The sequence below is a fragment of the Mustela putorius genome, unplaced genomic scaffold (assembly GCF_011764305.1).
Source record: "Mustela putorius furo isolate JIRA1106 unplaced genomic scaffold, ASM1176430v1.1 tig00000596_pilon_pilon_pilon, whole genome shotgun sequence".
Lineage (NCBI taxonomy): Eukaryota > Metazoa > Chordata > Mammalia > Carnivora > Mustelidae > Mustela > Mustela putorius.
The window spans coordinates 15,042,052-15,058,951 of NW_025421428.1; the positions used below are offsets into that span (position 1 = coordinate 15,042,052).

The 16,900-nt window shown below is 66.5% G+C and overlaps 2 protein-coding genes across 2 annotated transcripts in view; one reads left to right on the forward strand and one right to left on the reverse strand.

Moving 5' to 3' along the window:
• Window positions 1-4,263: 4,263 nt before the first annotated feature.
• Window positions 4,264-8,774, reverse strand: SOHLH1 (spermatogenesis and oogenesis specific basic helix-loop-helix 1). Its single transcript, XM_045082887.1, has 8 exons — window positions 8,694-8,774; window positions 8,278-8,418; window positions 7,664-7,811; window positions 7,173-7,294; window positions 6,991-7,088; window positions 5,728-5,914; window positions 5,193-5,263; window positions 4,264-4,635 (listed from the first exon to the last, which is right to left on the reverse strand). The coding sequence occupies exons 1-8, from the start codon at window positions 8,732-8,734 to the stop codon at window positions 4,412-4,414; spliced, it is 1,032 nt and encodes a 343-aa protein (XP_044938822.1). The 5' UTR covers window positions 8,735-8,774; the 3' UTR covers window positions 4,264-4,411.
• A 1,335-nt stretch (window positions 8,775-10,109) lies between these two features.
• KCNT1 (potassium sodium-activated channel subfamily T member 1) overlaps window positions 10,110-16,900 on the forward strand; it is a 62,530-nt gene continuing 55,739 nt past the window's right edge. Inside the window, exon 1 of the mRNA XM_045082860.1 lies at window positions 10,110-10,284. Coding sequence (XP_044938795.1) covers window positions 10,163-10,284 — 122 coding nt within the window. The 5' untranslated portion in view covers window positions 10,110-10,162. The remainder of the gene's footprint in view (window positions 10,285-16,900) is intronic.

Genomic DNA, 16,900 nt, shown 5'->3' on the forward strand with positions numbered 1-16,900 from the left:
GAAGAGTATGGCAGAGCAGATGGGGGGAGGTCTGCTCATGGAAGATCCCCACCCCCCCGCCCAGGGGCAGAGCCCAAGGCACTGCGGGATCCGCCCCACCTGTCCCCACTCCTGAACCCACCCTGCCTGCCTCTCCCTCACAGGAGCTGCAAAGGACTGACAGTTCACAGTAAACCAAGAGCCTTCAACCGCTCCCATCACCCCAGGAAGACCCCATCCCCGAAGACCTTTCCTGGTGTGTCCAATAAATGACTCCTGCCCCGAGACCGAGTGTGCCCTGTGGGGGTGATCCAGCCAGTGACCACACAGGGCCAGAGCCGCAGCGGTCAGAGAGGTGAGGACCGCCCCCCTGAGTAAACCCAGCTCACTGCGGGCTCATGTCCACACAGTGGAGGAAGCTGCTAGGGGTTCCCAGGGCACCGTTCAGAAGTGACAGCCATGCATGACGCAGGCAGTCAGCGAGGCCAGAACCCAGGGCCACCCGGCGCCCAGTCCCAGGGCTTCCACCCAGCTGGGCCAGAAGCAGATGTCGTGGGGACAAAGAGGTCAGCATCCTTGTCAGGCCGGCTAGGTCGGGCCCGGCTCAGGAGCCCCTCTGGCCACACACGTGTGTCTCTGTTAAATGGGGGCTGAGGCCCTGGGGGCAAGGACAGCCACTGGTCAGCCGGCAGGGGACGCCACCGCTGCCCCTTCCCCCTCCAACCGTGCAGGCCCCGCAGGTGCGTGCCCGCAGCCCCCACTGAGACACACTGAAGGCTCCAGCCTCCCCTCCACGGGTGCCCGGCTGCATGGAAGCTCTGTCCTCCCCCGGGGTCACCACATCTGACCCATCCCTCAAGCCCACCCCCGCCCCAGACTGGGGGCTCTTGCCAGCAGTCAAGGGTTCCTCGAAGGAGTCTCTCAGGGCAGGCCGTGCCATCCAGCACCAAGGCCTGTGTCAGCCTGGGAGAAGGGGAGCTGGCTGTGGTGTCCCCCAGTCAGGAGAGGGGGTCTGGTCTGAGGCTCCCAGGCCCCTTGGACCCACCCCCAAGACCCCCCAGCACCAAGGGGCCCTCCCTGCCTGACGCCCTCTGTGGTCCCCACCCCTCGGGCCCCCACCCCGGCCTCCTGCATCAGAAGCCGCTGTACCCACAGTACCCACCAAGAGCGCTTCCAGCAAGACCCAACACTGGAAGCACGTCCAGCCGGGGGGGGCGGCGGCCCGTCCCAGCGGCCCCAGGCCTCGTTGCTCAGCAGGTCAACAACCCCAGCCTCTCCTGCTTCCCCCACCCGGGGGCAACGGCAGCTCCCTCTCCTCGGCTCCCGGGAGCCCGGGCTCCCCCTGCGTCCCACCCCCGCATCCTTCCCCCCCGCCCTGGCCCACGGTGACGTCTGTCTAGGTCCCGGTCTCGGGGCGCCCGGTGTCCTCGCTCCTCTCCGTGCCAGCACAGCTGCTCTCACCCCAGAGCGCCTGTCCCCCATAACCCACCACCCTCCAGGACAGGCCCAGCCCATCCTGGCCCACAACCTGAATGCCCTGTCTAGGCACAGGGAGGCGGACAGGCAGGGTGAAGGGACCCGTCTACCATCGTCTGAGCAGCGGGAATGGGACCTCCAAACTAGGGCACGGGCTGTGAGCAGGCCTGGGGGCTGTGGGGCCCAAGTGACGGGCTGAGGGACAGTGAGGCCTACTGGGGGACAAGGTGTCCTGGCCATTGGCGAACGAGGGCAGGGCTAGAGACGCACCCGCGGATGTGTGGCTCCCTCGGGTCTGAATGCCGGGGTCGGGGGGGCGGACAGCGAGGCCTGACCAGTCCGGCGAGGGTCTCCTCTCTCTCACGGGCCAGCTGAGACGGGCGAGGGAGCTTATGCCTGTCCTGCCAAGAGTCAACCAGAGCCTGGGGGCAAATGAGGGGCCCGGGACGGCACCTCCTCCCAGCAGTGGCACACCCGGCCCCCCAGGGCAGGACCCGTGGGGCCAGAGAGCTGGATGAGGTCCCTGAGCAGAAACGAACACCTCGACCCAGACCCCAGCTCACGGTGAGCACAGTGGCCCCGAGGCCCAGGGAGCGCGAGGAGCAGCAGAGGGACACGAGGACAGCGGACTCAGTGGACTGAGAGGGTGTGGCCTGAGGGTGTCTGGGGTCCTGCCCAGGCCGCGTCCGTTCTGTGTGTCCTACTTCCAGGCACTCCTCATGGTGGGGGTAGTGGGGAGAGAAGCAGGTCACGTGAGAGCTGACTGGAGACTTGCTGAAGCCCCCCAGGCACCCCCAAGGCCCCAGAACAAGCCCGAAGTCACCAGCAGCCCAGCTTGAAGCGCAGTGAGGACCACTGCGCCCGGGGCCGGAATTCGGGTACACAAAGCTCTGGAGAGCAGGACAGCGGGCAGGATGGCAGGAGGCGGGCAGCTCCCTGGACTCCACAGCTCCCTCCAGCTCTGGCCAAGCCCCCAGCAGCCCCTGCGGCAGCCCCTCTCTCCTCCAGCTCCCCTGGGGGGTCCTGCCATCAAGCCCCGCCTGCCTCTGCCCTGCATGTCACCGTCCATGGGGGGAGGCCAGGCCCCAGCCAGCTCAGGGATGGGGTTTTGCGTCCACACTCCTACGGCCGGCAGGGCAGGGGCCATGGCCCCCCAGGGATTGCCGCTTCTGGGCCACTCTCCTCTCCTGGGGGCCGGAGGGAGGGGCAGACGTTGTTGATCAACCACAGCTCTCACTCCACAGGCCCAGACTGGGCCCCGGGGTTATCTGCGACACTGGCTCCAGGTGCCCCTCCCTGGGCTCAAGGTGCAGCAAGCGTGCCATCGGAGACAGGGCCGTGTCCCTCCCCGGCGGAGCGAGAGCCGGGGGCTGGGTCTCCTTGTTCTCCAGGGCCTGGGCTGCCGATCTCTATCTCCCTCAGTAGGTGCTGACCTGAGGTCGAAGGTGCGGGGGGGCCCCAGGGCTCGGAGTCTGCCTGCTCTAGGTCAGCTTGACCAAAATCAGCTGCTTATTTCCAGGGAGCCCTGGGGCGAACCCCAGCAGAGACAGACCAGCTCCCGGGGATCAGGGCTCAACAATACTTCCCCAGGTCCCCCATGGGCTCAGGGAGCCGGAAACTTAGGGGGGCAGGGCCTGCACCTGCCTCAGCCCCGACACGGCAGCCTGGCACAGCAGGGTCCTCCACAGCTGGGTTCAGGGTGCTGGCCTGATGCTGGGACACCTGCAGCGCCGTGCTCCCCCCCAAAGAGAGGCACAGGTGTGCACTTGAGGAACACACATGAACATGCATGTGCACACCAGCAGCAACGCCCACGAGCACACACAAGAGCACGGGGCTCCTGAGGACTGAGGTCTGGGGGCGACAGCAGCCCCCCACGGGCACCTGGCCTCCCGCACCAGCGCCCCCCCCACCCCGCGCCACTGCCTGGCTCTCCTCCAGCCCCACCGCGGGCCTGCTCTGCCGGAACTTCCATCCCACGCCAGCCTCTCCGCTCGGTGACTCACAGAATGAATGGAACTTTCCGGCTGCAGGACAGGAAACGCACACAGGTGCGGGGCAGGCAGCCCAGGCCAGGGGCGCAGGACTCACAGTCGGAGAACCTACTCTCCTGGAGAACAGGGAGCCCTCTGGCCCCCGGAGCACTCGCTGGGCTGGAGGGTCACGGGGGGCTGGGGCGTCTCCAGAAAGGTGCGAGCAGGAGCAGAACAGTGAGGCCCTGGCCAGCCTGGATCAGGGACACACACCCGCCTCTGCTGGACGGAAAGGGGTGAGAGGCAGGGCAGGGTCCACCGCACCTGACCGCAGGGGCTGGGGATGCTCCTCCCAGTAACCCAGGCCTTCCCCAGCCCCCAGTGGTCCAGAGCCGCTGGGGCTGGAGCTGTGCCCGCCAGGAGAAGGGTCCAGATGCTGACACCAGGTGGCCTCTGTCCCAGGCACACCCACACCTCAAGAGAAGGGTGCAGAGGACCCCCCCCAACCTTGAACACAGGGAGACCAGTCCTTCCCTCGGGGCTCTGGCTGTGGACAAGAGCACCAGGGCCTCCCCCAACAGACCCCTGGGCCGTGAGGGCCACTCGGACCAATCCCAGGGCATGAGAGGTGGGGTCGCATGCCTGCCGCTCCAGGGAGCCGGCCGGGAACACAGAAGTCAGCCCCGGAGCCCTCCCCAGGCTGCAGGGCTATTCATGGATTCTGCAGGGCCATGAACGGCGCCGAAACAAAGCCCCGGGCAGGAGCCTGAGCTCCCCGCGGAAGCCGAGCCATCTGCCCAGTGAACGAGTGAATGGCGCTGATTACACAGATGCTCCCAAGTCTCGCTTTCCACAGGATCGCCGCCTTTAATCCTCAGCCTCCCCCGGCCGTGGCCCGCCAGCCTGGCCACAGCTCAGCACAGCTGCCTCCCGAGCCCAAAATAAGCCACAAGGCACCCGACATGGACATGTGCGACACGGGCCTAGCAGGGGAAGAAGTCGGGGAAGATACTGTCCACCTCCTCCCGCAGGGCCAGGGCCAGGCTGGGGCAGCCCACCTCCGAGCCCCATGGCTCCAGGGGGCCATCCGGGAACTCGTGGAGGCCGGGCTCGGGGTCCGCTGGGAAGCCCGGCTCGGCCCCGTCCAGCAGGCTGCTCCGGACCGCGCTCCAAGAAGGGGCACGGGCCCCTCTGCCCTCCACGGACCCTGGAAGCAGAGCGGACGCATCAGTCTAGGTACCGCGGCCGACACGGCGAGACCAAGGTGCAGAAGAGACCACCCTCTCTGTCCTGCCCGTCTTGGAAACCCTCGACTCCCGAGTGCCTCAACAGGTAGACGAATCCACTCCTGCTGGCCGTGCTCGAGACCTACGAGGACCCGTGAGAGCACAGCCATGCTCTCACGGGAAACCATGTCCCACATGGCATCTCACAGACGTCCTGCTCTCCCGTCCTGATGCCCTCGCAAGGATGCTTAGGGGGAGGGAACACACAGACCCTGAGCGGCGGGAGACCCACCGCTGGCCCCATACGCCACGCTCACACAGGCGCTCCACGTGCATGCGCCACCTCGTGCTCCCCACCCCTGGGACCTCGACGACCAGCAGCACAGAGAAAACAGGCCCAGACACAGACAGCAGAACCTCGGTAGCACACAGCAAGGTGAGCCCACTCACACCTCCCCGTGCATCCCAGCCACCGGCCCCGCCCCTCACCCAGACTGGCTAAGACCCTGAGGCGTGACCCAGGCACACCCCCACTCACCCAGACACCAGTCGGGACCAGTGTTCAGCAAGCAGGACACCCCTTCTTCTGCATCACATCCCAACACGGGCCTGCGTGGGATCAGAAGACACCATCGTGAGTGACACCAGCTGAGCCCAACTCCTTAAAGCTCAAGACCAAAGTGCAAAGGTGGCTTCAGGCTCAGGTTGAACAGTGTGCCCCTCCCTCCCCACCAGACCGAACCAAGGACAGACGGCCCCTCCCGCCACCCGCTTCTGCTGGTTTCCCTCCAGCCTCTGCCGCACTCCCTTCCCACGCCCCAGCTGGTGCACGCTCGCAAAACACAAACTCGTTTACTATCAGCCAAAACACAGACCGGCTAGAAACACGACAACGTTTTTGGACACGCGTCAGAAAGCCACACTGCGGCGTCTGGCTTAAACGGGCCCGGGTAAGCCAGCTGCGGCCCAGGCACAGAGAGCAAGGGGGGCGGGGGGGGGGGACAGACGTCCCCGGGGCGGGGGCGGGGGCGGGCAGAGTACCGGCTGCTGCGAAGATCCACCGGGGCACCCACCTGGTGTCCAGCGTCCCGACAGGGTCGGCCCCGTCCGCCGGGGGCCCCGCCCGGCCCAGGCAGCTCTGAGCCTCTGCACTCACCAGCGGGGAAGGCGGCTGCCACGCGCCGGGAGGCCAGAGCGGGGGCGGCCTCAGGGCCTGGGGAGCACTTGGGCCTGGGGGCTGGGACAGCAGGCTGTAGGGCTCTACGACAGAAGGGAGGTATAGGGTGGCCTCCCCGCAAGCCCTCAGCCTGCGTCCACAGTCCCCGGCACAGTGACAGGAGAGCTCAGAAGCAGGAGGCAGACAAATGACCCAGAGATAGACACCTGAGGCCGCGGTGCTGGGCAACTTGGGTCAGGGAAGCTGCTCAGAGGAGACGCCGGCTTGGCCTCAGCTCAGCCCTTAGAGCTCAGATCCGGAACCCTGCCCCAGCTGCCCACAGTCCCTACCCCAGCCTCCACCCTCGGGTCTCGCTCCCTGCCGCGTGACCTCTGCACCCTCACGCCTGCCCTCGGCTCCCAGAGTTCCCCTGAGGCCCCAGCTCGGCCGCCAGCCCCTGTGACAGGCGGTCCCCTCCCCCACTCCATGGGCACATTCCGGCAATCAGAAAGCGCAGCCTTGGCTCCCAAGGCAGTCAAGTGCATGGGGCCTAAACCCCCCGCGGTCTTTCACACCCAAGGAGTGACAGACGGCCGGGCTGCGGGGTCCAGCACAAGCCAGACGCAGTCATCGGAAATGCCCTGCGTGTGCGGTTGCACAGTAACAGAGGACAGATGCCCTCCCCGTGCAGCCTGTGACTCACACGGCTCCAGAACACAGGATCACGAGGGCGCCAAGAAGCCCAGGCTGTGTGGGGGCTGCTCGAGAGAGCCGGGCACGGCAGTGGCCAGTAGCAGGCACGAGGACGGGACCCAGGGGCCCCCAGAGGCCCGAGGAGCGGGGGCCTGTCCTCAGGGAGCAAGAGCGTGGACGCTGTGCCCCAAAAAAGGAGGACCACAGGGTGGATGAAGGAAAGCCCGCAGCCGAGAAGCCGGGCACCTCGGCCGCACCCCGGCTCTCGGTGGCGTCCGTGAACCTGTTTGTCGCAGCTGCGAGCAGCATGGGGTCCCCGAGGTTCACCCCGACACGTGGGTGTGCCATGATGAAACCACGGTAGGTGCCCAACTTCGTTGAGAAAAGGACCCCGTCGTGCCCGGGGCTCAGAAGCCATCCTGCAGCCCAGGCCTGTCCCCTGGCGAGGACACCAAACCCATCCACACTGTGACCCACTCTCGCTTACCAGGGAGGACTGGCGGCCGCTCCACCACCTCGGCCGCCCCCGGCGGGGCTTCGTCCTCACCTGCGCCTGCGGTCCCACAGCTCACAGGAACTGATGGCCTAGGTGACAGAAGACAGAGGGAGATCCTGAACGGTCTGCACCTGCTGCCCCCATGGGCCCCCCAGCCCCCAGAGGACACTAACACAGTCAGGCCGGAGGCTCCTGCGCCACGGTCTGGGGACTCTGCTGCGCCCGCACGCAACAGGGCCTGCGGCAGAACGTCCGTCTGCCACTCGCTCCACGCCTCCCTGGACGGACCCAGAACCTACAATGGAAACAAGCCTTGTAAATGACAACAGCCAAGCAACACACACACACACACACACGCAGGAAACACAGGCCATGGGTCGTCACAGGCTGCCCTGCGGGGATCTGAGAGGCTCAGCCTGAGCGCAGACCACGGCCCGGAAGAGCAGAACGGTGGACGAGGAGACGTCAGGGACTGAAGCGGGGACCAAGCTTGTTCCCGGGGGCTCCCACCTCGCTGGGGGAGACGGTGCCCGGACAGCTGGCACCGGCACAAACAGAGAACACCGCCCCACCGCCATCACAGCCACCCTGGCTGCCCCCCGGGGGCGAGATGTCCTCCGGCAGCTCCTCCGCGCAGTGTGGCCCCGGGCCGAACGCCACTCACAGTGTGCGGCTCCTGGCTGGGAAGCAGGGTGCCGGCGAGCCGAAGGAACTGCACGGACATCTCCAGCACCGAGGCCATGTCCTCCCGCCGGCCGTCAAAACGGGGCAGCAGGGCCCGCAGGCGCTCGCAGCTCACCGAGATCCTCTTCCTGCTTCCAGACAAGCCACATGTCCAGCAGCCCACCCGGCCTTGGCCAGCAGCCCACCCGGCCTTGACCACGGCCACGGGCTCTCCCCTCAGAGGGACCCCGGGCTCACCCCTGGGTGGCTCTCGGAACAAGGTGACCCCTCAAGGTAACCCCTCAAGGTTGTGGGCCACAGGCTACCCAGATCTTTGTACCAGCTCTGGCCAGCCCGTGCCTGGACCACCCCTACTAGAGACCCCAGAGGCACACCCTTGAGCTGCCCAGGACTGGGGTCAGAGAGGGGGCTGCCCGGGTGGGCCCTGGGAAGCCCCTCCCTTGGGTTTCCTTGCCGCATGCTAACTGCCCGCTGACTGCACGGCCCCCACATCCCTGGTCCACTGCCCACACCCACGTCACCAGTCTGATGTCTGATGTCCGCGGCCGCCCCCACCCCAAGGCCCCCGCAAGCCCAGGACCGTCCTCCACCCACCTGCGCTCCCTCTCGCTGAGCACGTTCCTCGGGAGGCCAAGGCTGGAGCCGGAGCCGGGGCGCTCGCGGGGCGCCCTGACCAGGCAGGCGGCCTGACCGCAGTCCTCGCTGCAGCCCGGGACGCTGGATGGGGACGAGCCACTGCCCAGGACAGGCAAGAGCGTGGAGCTCCGTGAACCCCAGAAAAGCCTACCGGGACCCAGGGGCCTTCACGGTCTTCTCTGGGGGCCGCCGGGCACGGTGGGGGCTGCTGCTGGGCAGGGACCCCCTTGGCCCGCCACCCCCCCACGAGGCCTGCACAGGGTGCCCTGCCCCGGGCCGTCCCGCCGGATGGGGACCTGCAGCTCGGGTCCCCAGCCCCGCACCCCTGAGCAGAGGCCTTCCGCCTGACCCCTCCAGCGCCCCCCCTTCCTCACCTGCACCCCCCGAGCGCAGCCTCCGGGCCGCAGGACGCCATGAGCGCAGCCGCACGGACGCAACCACGCGCCGGGGACGCCGCGCCCGCACCACGCATGCGTCAGACCGGCTCCGCCCACTCACGTGGCCCCTGCCTCACGTGCGGCCCCGCCCCGGCCCTCCCGCAGAAGCTGCGTGGCAGGGGTGAGCGCGCGTGGTCTGCGGGCTCTGAGGCTGGAGTCCACCGGCCTGGGTGCTCCTCTGCCCTCTCCCGGGGGGTCGGGGGTCGGGCCGCTCCCACCCCCGCTCAGCTGGGCTCAGCCACCTGCGAGGCCGGGCCTGCCCGCAGGGAGCCTGGCTAGGGAGGCGGACGCAGGCGAAGGCTACCCCTGCCCGGGGAAGGAGGGCAGGAGGGTAGAGTGGCCTTCTGGACGGGGCGAGCCCTGGAGCCGTCGATGTTGCCTGAGGCTGGGCAGCCACAGGTGTGGGGAGAGGAGGAGGAGCTGAGAGTTTCTGGAAGGTTCTGCAGCCAGGAAACCCGCTGGGGGGGGTCCCAGAGGAGAGCGGACAGCTGGTCTGAGAACTGCCGTCGGAGATCCGTGCGATCGGGTCGGCCGGGGAGCTGGAGGACACCCACCGGCCCCGGAGGCCGGCAAGTCTGCAGTGCGCCTGTGCCTGTCCCCCGAAACATGTCCCCTTCCCAGGCGCTCTTCCTCGGTGAAGTGGGGCGGGGGGGGGGGCAGGGGTCTCGCCGACCGTGCCCAGCCACAGCTCTGGACGGCATCTTCCCTCCCTCGGCCGCCCCAGCGCCCCAGCGCCCAGGGCTGGCCGGCCTGCCTCCCCACCCTGCCTCTGGCCGCACCGGTGCCCTCAGCCTGCCCAGCGCCACCCCCTCAGCTCACTGCCCGGGGGAGCGCTGCTCAGAGCCCAAGCCCCGCAGGTCCCTGGGCGTCCTGTGCCCGAGCGCCAGGCTCTGTCCGCTCCTCTTTTTTTTTTTTTTAAACATTATTTTATTTATTTGACAGAGATCAGAAGTAGGCAGAGAGGCAGAGAGAGAGGAGGAAGCAGGCTCCCCGCGGAGCAGAGAGTCCGATGTGGGGCTCGATCCCAGGACCCTAAGATCATGACCTGAGCCGAAGGCAGAGGCTTAACCCACTGAGCCACCTGCGCCTCCAGGGACGCGGGCGGTGTCACTGGGAGGACAGAGCCCCCTCCCCCCAGGAGCGAGGAGCCCCGTGCGTCCTTGGGGGTTTACAGCGTTAAAGCGCAGCGAGGGTTCCGAGCCCATCGGTGGAGGGGGCGGGTCCCCGGGTGTGGATGCGCCCGTGCGACCGGTCGTAGCGCCGCCGGCAGGGGACACGCCCCGCCTGGCGCCCGACCTCCACCCCGGAACAGGCTTTCTTCTGCTCGGAGGGAGAAAAGTGCGGTGCTCCGGCTAAGGCGAAGCAGCTTTTCCCTCCGCTCCGGATCCCAGCCGCTGCCGCCGCGCATGCCTCTCCCCGACGGGTCGCGCGTCCCGGGGGGCTCGTCCAGCGGGGCGCGGCGGGGAGCGCGCGGCAGGGGCCACACCAACCGGACCTTCGTGTTCGACGACGGCAGATGCGCCCGCAGGTACCGCTGACGCGCCTGTCCCCTGGTGGAGGGACCCCAGTCCCCGCCTGCGCCCCCTCCCAGGACCCTTACACCCGAAACCCTCCCCACACCCGTCCCAGAGCCCCACATCCCAGGTGCATCTCCAGGCCCGCGCCCGCGAGCGCCCTCCCCCGCCTACCGGGGTGGGGGGACAGGAGCACTCCAGCAGGAACCGGCCACGGCAAAGGGGCACTCACCCCAACAACCCGCAGGTGCCGCGGATGGCGTCTATGTGTCTGCGCTCTCCGCGCGCAGGTGGTCCTGGCCCGGCCATCTTTAGTTGTGGGGCTTCAGCGTCTCCCAGGCGCAGGGAGGTGCGGCCCTCGCGGGCTGGGGAGCTGGAGCCACGCTGGTCTCCCAGCCTCCCTCCACCCAAGCTGGAAGAAGGGCCCTTGGGGTACACGCCTGCAGCGGGGTGGGGGGGTGGGAGACGTGGCTTTGCGGCCCCCAAGTGGGCCATGGCAGACGGGTACTGCGCCAGGAAGTGGGGGGCCGAGGGCCGTCCTTCCGGGAAGGACCCAGACTGGGGTGCGGGAGGGAGGTGTGCTCTTACATCAAAGGCAGGAATCCTGGCTTTTGATTGTTGGATGTTTCGGCTTGTCCTTTCTCTTCTGGGTCTCGGTTTGCGCAGCAATGTGAGAGTAGTTTCTGATATAGCTTTTAGGTGGCTTGGGAGCCAGTGACGGTCGGCCCTCCTTCCGCACGCAGTGTCCCAGGATGCCACGTGTCCTGTGCTACCAGGTGACTGGCCCAGAGGGCACAGCGCTTCAGGGAGCCCCGGGGAAGGCAGAGCCCCAGCAGACCTGCTGGGGTTTTTGTCCCCAGCCAGGGAAGGCCGTGCCGGGTGGAAGGTCAGGCTGAATGGGATAAGGGAGACGGTGAGGACCCCCAGGAGAAGGTCAGGCTAGATGGAGAGGCCACAGGAGAAGTTGGCCTGGGTAAGGACCACCCCCCACCCCCACCCAACGAAGGTGAGGCCGGACTGGAGTGGGAGCAGCAAGGGCAGGCCGCGGGGTTGGGGACGCGGGCTTTAGCTGGGAGGAGGAAGACCTTTCTTGGGTGCATTGGGGGCCTGGGTTGGGGAGGTTCCTGCTCCAGGCTTCACAGCAGGGTCAGCTCTGAAGTCCAGGGGCCTGGCTTGGTGCGCTCTCCAGACCTTGGGTGAGGCTCTGTCTTGAGAGGGGCTGCATGGTACCGGTAATGGCGCTATGGTTCTGGGCCGGGGGGGGGGGGTTGCGGGTACCCCTGCCTGCTGCTGCTGGGGGCCGGCCTCTAGGCTCCGAGGTCAAGCACGAGAGGTCCTGGGGAGGGCTCTCGGCTCGCTGGGCTGCAGGAATCTTTACCTTGGTGCCTGGACCCTGGGTCTAGCCCTGGGAGGTGGGGTCCCAGGCTCCCAGGCTCGAGCCGCCCGTCAGATCAACGGGCACTGCCCTTTTTATTCTCTTCCTCCCCCGAGTACAGAGGTCATTGTCCTGCAGGTGACGCTTGTTATGGAAGGGACAGAGGCCTGGGGAGGCCAGTCCTGCTCCGGAGCTGGCCAGTGCTAGCCTTCTGGTCCGAGCCCTGTGGCCTTTCCCAGAACTGCCAATTCCCCTCAGCCCTACCCCTCCCCACTGGGGCTGCCGTGGCCTCCTGTGGGCCCTGATGGCAGAGGGCGCAGAGATCCAGGGCTGGCGTCCTGCCAGGGACGTGCCTGGCCAGAGGTCTCGGCCGGCCCTCCAGGCCCATATTAGGGAGCAGTCCCTCCAGGGCAGCAGGAAGTGGTCTAGGCCTGAGGGGAAGGTTCCCAGGACCTGAGGTCCAGTCCAGCTCGGGCCACGCGAGGGTGGCCTCCTGGCCTAGGGGGCTGGAGGGGACTTGGGCCTGCCTTAGCCAGGGGAGTCTGCAGCAGCAGCTCGGAAAGACAGCGGTGAGTGAGGAGACTGAGGTGGGGGTGGCCGCTGGAGGCTGTGCTTCTGTCAGAGGGCGTGACCTGTGTCCTCACGCGCAGCTGTCCCGCGGCCACTAAGTGTGCCAGTCCGTGCGCCCGCCAGCTGGTCCGCCTGTCTGCGTCTGAGTAACCCGCAGCGTGGCCGAGGTCGGCTCTGTGACTGTGACTTCCTCTCCCCACGGACGGTTAGCGACTCAGTGTGAATTCTTCTCCGAGGGTTCTGCTCGGGCTGCCGGAGGAAGCGGGGGTTTGCAGGCTCTTCGGAGGGCTGCCTGCCTTCTCTCCAGACAAGCCCCGGAGTTGTGCCCCGGGCATGTCTCCCTGAGTGTGTACGGAGCCTTATGCGTGAAGGGGCCTAATGGGCGGGTGTGTGCGTGCCTGGGCGTGTGTGCGCGTGTCACACACGTGCACTGCAGTAGGAGAGTGGGGCCCCTGGAATGTGGAGCGGGGCCCTGCCTGCTGCTGCAGGGGGGGGTGGGGGAGTCTGGGGACACCTCGAGATGGGTGTTGGCTCAGGAGCTGCCCCGGACGCCGCAGGCGGTCAAGTCGGCTCATGAGCTCTTCGGGCCGTGCCTGTGGTGGGTCCTGCTCCGCACCTTCCCCGAGGTCTTCCCCCGCGGAGCCAGGGGCCTTGCCCAGGAGGTGAGGCTCACAGTAGACGCTGGTGAGCTTAAAATGTTTGTGGGGGATGGAGGCGGGGCCGGGCCGGCTGCCTGGACTGAGTCCCTTGAGAGCCGCTCCAGAGAAGTCTGTGACGCCGTCCAGACCTTCCTTGGGGGGCGTAGTGGACAGTCCGCCATGTTGTTGCTCTGGGCTGTCCCATGGGGGGCAGGGAGGTCTGGAGGCCTCCGGACACGCCAGCCACCCTAGGCAATGGCTCTTGCTGGCCCGTGATATTGCCTGACACACTGACAGCGAGCGAGCCAGAGGCTGTTTGCTGGGGACCTCAGCTGGTGCTGGTTTCCTGAAAAGAAGGCCATGTCCTTGCTAGCGGAGGGGACCCAGAACCTTAGGACTCAGCTCTGGGTTGCTGGGCAGCTGCAGGAAGGGGCCATGCCGGGTCCCAAGCAGCATGGAGGCCGTGGTGTCCGCTGCCCACACTGTGGCTCAGGCATGGGGCGAGCATCCTTGTCAGCTCTGCCCCTGCCAAGCCGCTAGGGACACTGCATGGGGACAGAGCACAAGCTCCTGTTTCTCACAAGTGGTCAGGGCGGGAAGCGGGCAGGAGAGCAGGTGGAGCTCGGCCTCTGCGGGGGCGCCCCTGACCGCTGCGCTGGGCGGTGCGGGGAGACGGGCTCCTGTGGTCTTGGGGCCAGCACTTGAGGACCTGGGGGACCGGGAGGCCCCAAAAGGTCCTCCCTGACCCTGTGGGACACGGGTGTGGTGTGACAAGGCTTGGGGAAGTTGACCAACCTGTCTATCCCCCAGCCAAGTGACAGCCACCTCTCCGACTGCCCCCGTGGGGACCGTGACCAGAGCTCGGGGTTTGTACCTGCAGTAACCATGACAGCGCCAGGCCGGCAGGGGTCTGGGGCCCAGGAGAGGCTGACAGCCTGGTGTGGAGTCCTTGTGGGAACCCTGAGGGTTTTGGTAGGAACGTGACTCTGGAGGCGCTGGCAGGTGTCAGAGGACAGGGGAGCCACCCAGCACTGGGTTCTCTTGGACGCCAAGTGCACGAGACTCAAAGAGCCGAGGACCTGCCAGGAGTGAGGTGTCATGCGTGGACAGAGTGACAGCCCCACTGGGCTTCTGTTTCGTGAGGACACCTCTGCAGGACAGGGCAGCCTTCGGGGGCACGCCCCGTGGCCAGCTCTGTGGGCTGAGCAAGGGCCTGGCGGGGACAGATGGGGTAGCCATGCTCTGGGGGAGCCCCCATGCCCGGCCATGACAGAGGCGAGTTCACATTCCCACCTCGGGCTGGCTGTCCCGATGGGTTCCTAAGGGCCCCCATCAGGGGGACTGGAGGGACAGGTCCTCGGGCACCTTTGGCCAGCGGATGGGACGTGGCTCTCGGGCAGGACCAGCTAAGGGTCGTGGGCACCCAGTGGGGGAGTGCTGGGCCTGGCTATCTGGACATGGACCCACCAGCCGTCCCTGAGGGACCAGGGACAAGGACATGACATGTCCTTGTTGGCGTGTGCAACGGGGGGCTTTCTTAAGAGGTGGGCCCGAGCCCAGCTGGGTGAGCGGGCTGGAGACTGCAGATCCCCGTGGCTTCTGGGTGGATGTCGGGCTCAGTATCCCCAGCACACCGGGTCCTTCCTGCCTGCCCTCCGGATTAGCTCTGTGCATGGAGAAAGCTACTGGGAAGGGTCCGTTTGAGTGACTCCAGTTTGAATTCAGCTCAATGACATGTTCCAAGCTCTCCCTTTGGAACTCGACACAGGGGGGAGGCAGTGGGGAGCCAGCCGTTCGAGGCAAGGAGTCAGAGCCCCGTCCCCTGTGGAGAGAGGGCAGATGCTCCCCAGAGACGCCTGCCGGCCTGCTGCTGAGGAGCTTGAAAGGCTCTGGCTTTTTAATTATCAGCAGAGGAAGCACTTAGCCCTCCGTGGCTGTCCGCTTCCCCGGGCACCGTGCCCGGCTCTCCGCTGCCCCCCCGCCCCGACAACGCTGCAGTGACTTCAGGGCTCTCCTGGATGCCAAGCAGGGGCGCGTGGGGTCGCGCTCACACACGTACCCATGCACACGGGCGTCGTCACCCACGTGTGCTTACATGCATCTGTGCACACGTCCGCGTGCACACGTTCCCCATCCCAAGTGCCTCTGATGGGCGTGGCTCTCCAGACTCCTTGGGAATGTTGAACTGAGTTTGAACCACAGAGGAACACGTCATAGGAGAGGCACTGTGTCCCTTAGAGAAACTGCCACTCACTGTGGGCCCTGGGACAGTCCATTATTAGCACGGTCAGCAATCCGGACCCCTACAACGGCCCTGGGGGGGGAGTGTTTTCCCAGGATGCCCCACGCCCGCCATGAGGAGCAGGGCACTTCTCCCCAGAGGCCTGCCCAGAGGTGGGCCCAGGACAAGGGCCAGGGGACGGGTGCTCCAGCCTGGGGACACCGGGGGCAGGGCCGGTCCTGGCCTCCTGGCCTCCAGCAACAAGCTCATGAGACACGGGCTCCTCGTGTGGCATTGTGGGTGGGACGTGGTCTTTCCACCTGCTCCTGCCCCTAAACCAAGGTCACCGCACAGTGGGGACAGTCTGTGCCCACAAGCTGGGTGCCCAGATGAAACGCCCTCCTGTGGAAGTTCTTTGGGACTGGAGTTGGCTGTCTTCAGTGTGAGTCCCTGTGAGGGCCACGTCTGCAGGCGGGACAGCCCCACTGTTCCCTCATAGCCGGGGCGTGGCTCCCAGCGGCTCCACTCGCGTCCCCATGGCGGGCACGGGAGCCCGCCCCACACCCTCCCCGTGCTGGACGTTCTTGGACCACACGCGGCCACCAGCATGTGCCCGTGCTGGGCTCTGTGTCCCCGAACGCCAGAGGGGCGGAAAGCTTCTCCAGTGAACGCTGACCACTTTGGGTGTGTTCGTTGACCTGCCACGCACCCGTCCTTCGCCGTCTGTGCCCGTGTGCCTTTCCTCTGCGACCTGCAGGCGGTCCCGCAGGGGACCCGGTGGGATTGCTGCTGCCGGCGGCGGCTGTCCCTGGAGATCTGCCCTCTGCTCCGTTTCTCGACGTTCTGTGGTCGTCACATGTTAGAGGCCTCCTCCACGCCAGATAGCTTTCCCCGGCGTCCTGTTCCAGTCTCCTCCGTGGGCGGCCGCAAGGTGGGGGTCTCGTGTTCGCCCCAGCCCGTGTACCTGCGTTCCAGCGCCTACCCCGCCAAGCCCACGTCCCCATGTCCCGTCACCGCGGTTGGTGGGGGGGGAGGGCCACCACGCCCACCACCCCCGCATGACCCTGGCTCCCTGCCACGTGTCCTTGTGCCAAACCCCAGAGCTCCCGTGGCTGCTGCTTGTGCCAGCAGCCATGAGGCTGGTCTTGGCCTGGGTTGCACGTTTATTGTTTATATTTCAGTCTGAATTTCGGAAACAGTTTGTTACATTTTGAGAGATTGACCACGTGTGTTGATGGGAGCGAGTTGCTGCTTTGTCCGGGGAACGCGCTGTGGACCTGTCGGGAGCATGACCTCCTCGTCCTGCTAGCGACGGCTTCCAGCCGGCGTCCGCGTGCCGAGGGGGTCTCCCCTGGGGTCCCCTCGGCCCCAGGGGTCCGTGCGGCCGCCACAAGCAGGGTCTGCCCGAGATGCTCGCCGCTGTGTTCTTGCTCCCGCTCCCAGCTTGTGGGATGTGCTCAGGTGGGGCCCGGCGACGAGATGCTCCCGTTTGTACGAATAGCTCCTGAGTTGATTCTCTCGGGGGTTCTGGGTGTGCTGGCCACACGCCAGAAGACGCGTGCGTTTCTTTTCAGCGTTTGTTCTTCTTGCTCTTGTCTTTATCTCCTGGGCCGGCCGGGTCTCCGGTCATACCAGGCCGACTGGCATCCCAGGCCACAGGCACCACATCGGCCTCAATCGCTGGAAGGTTCCTTTTATTGTTATTAAGTTGGGGGTGTGTCTTCCTCTGTGGAACGTATCAGTGGGTTTTGGATCTTAACACATTTTTTTGGTACCTGCCAATGTGACCCAGATGGACTGCGTCCTTGAATTTCTCGGCATAACAA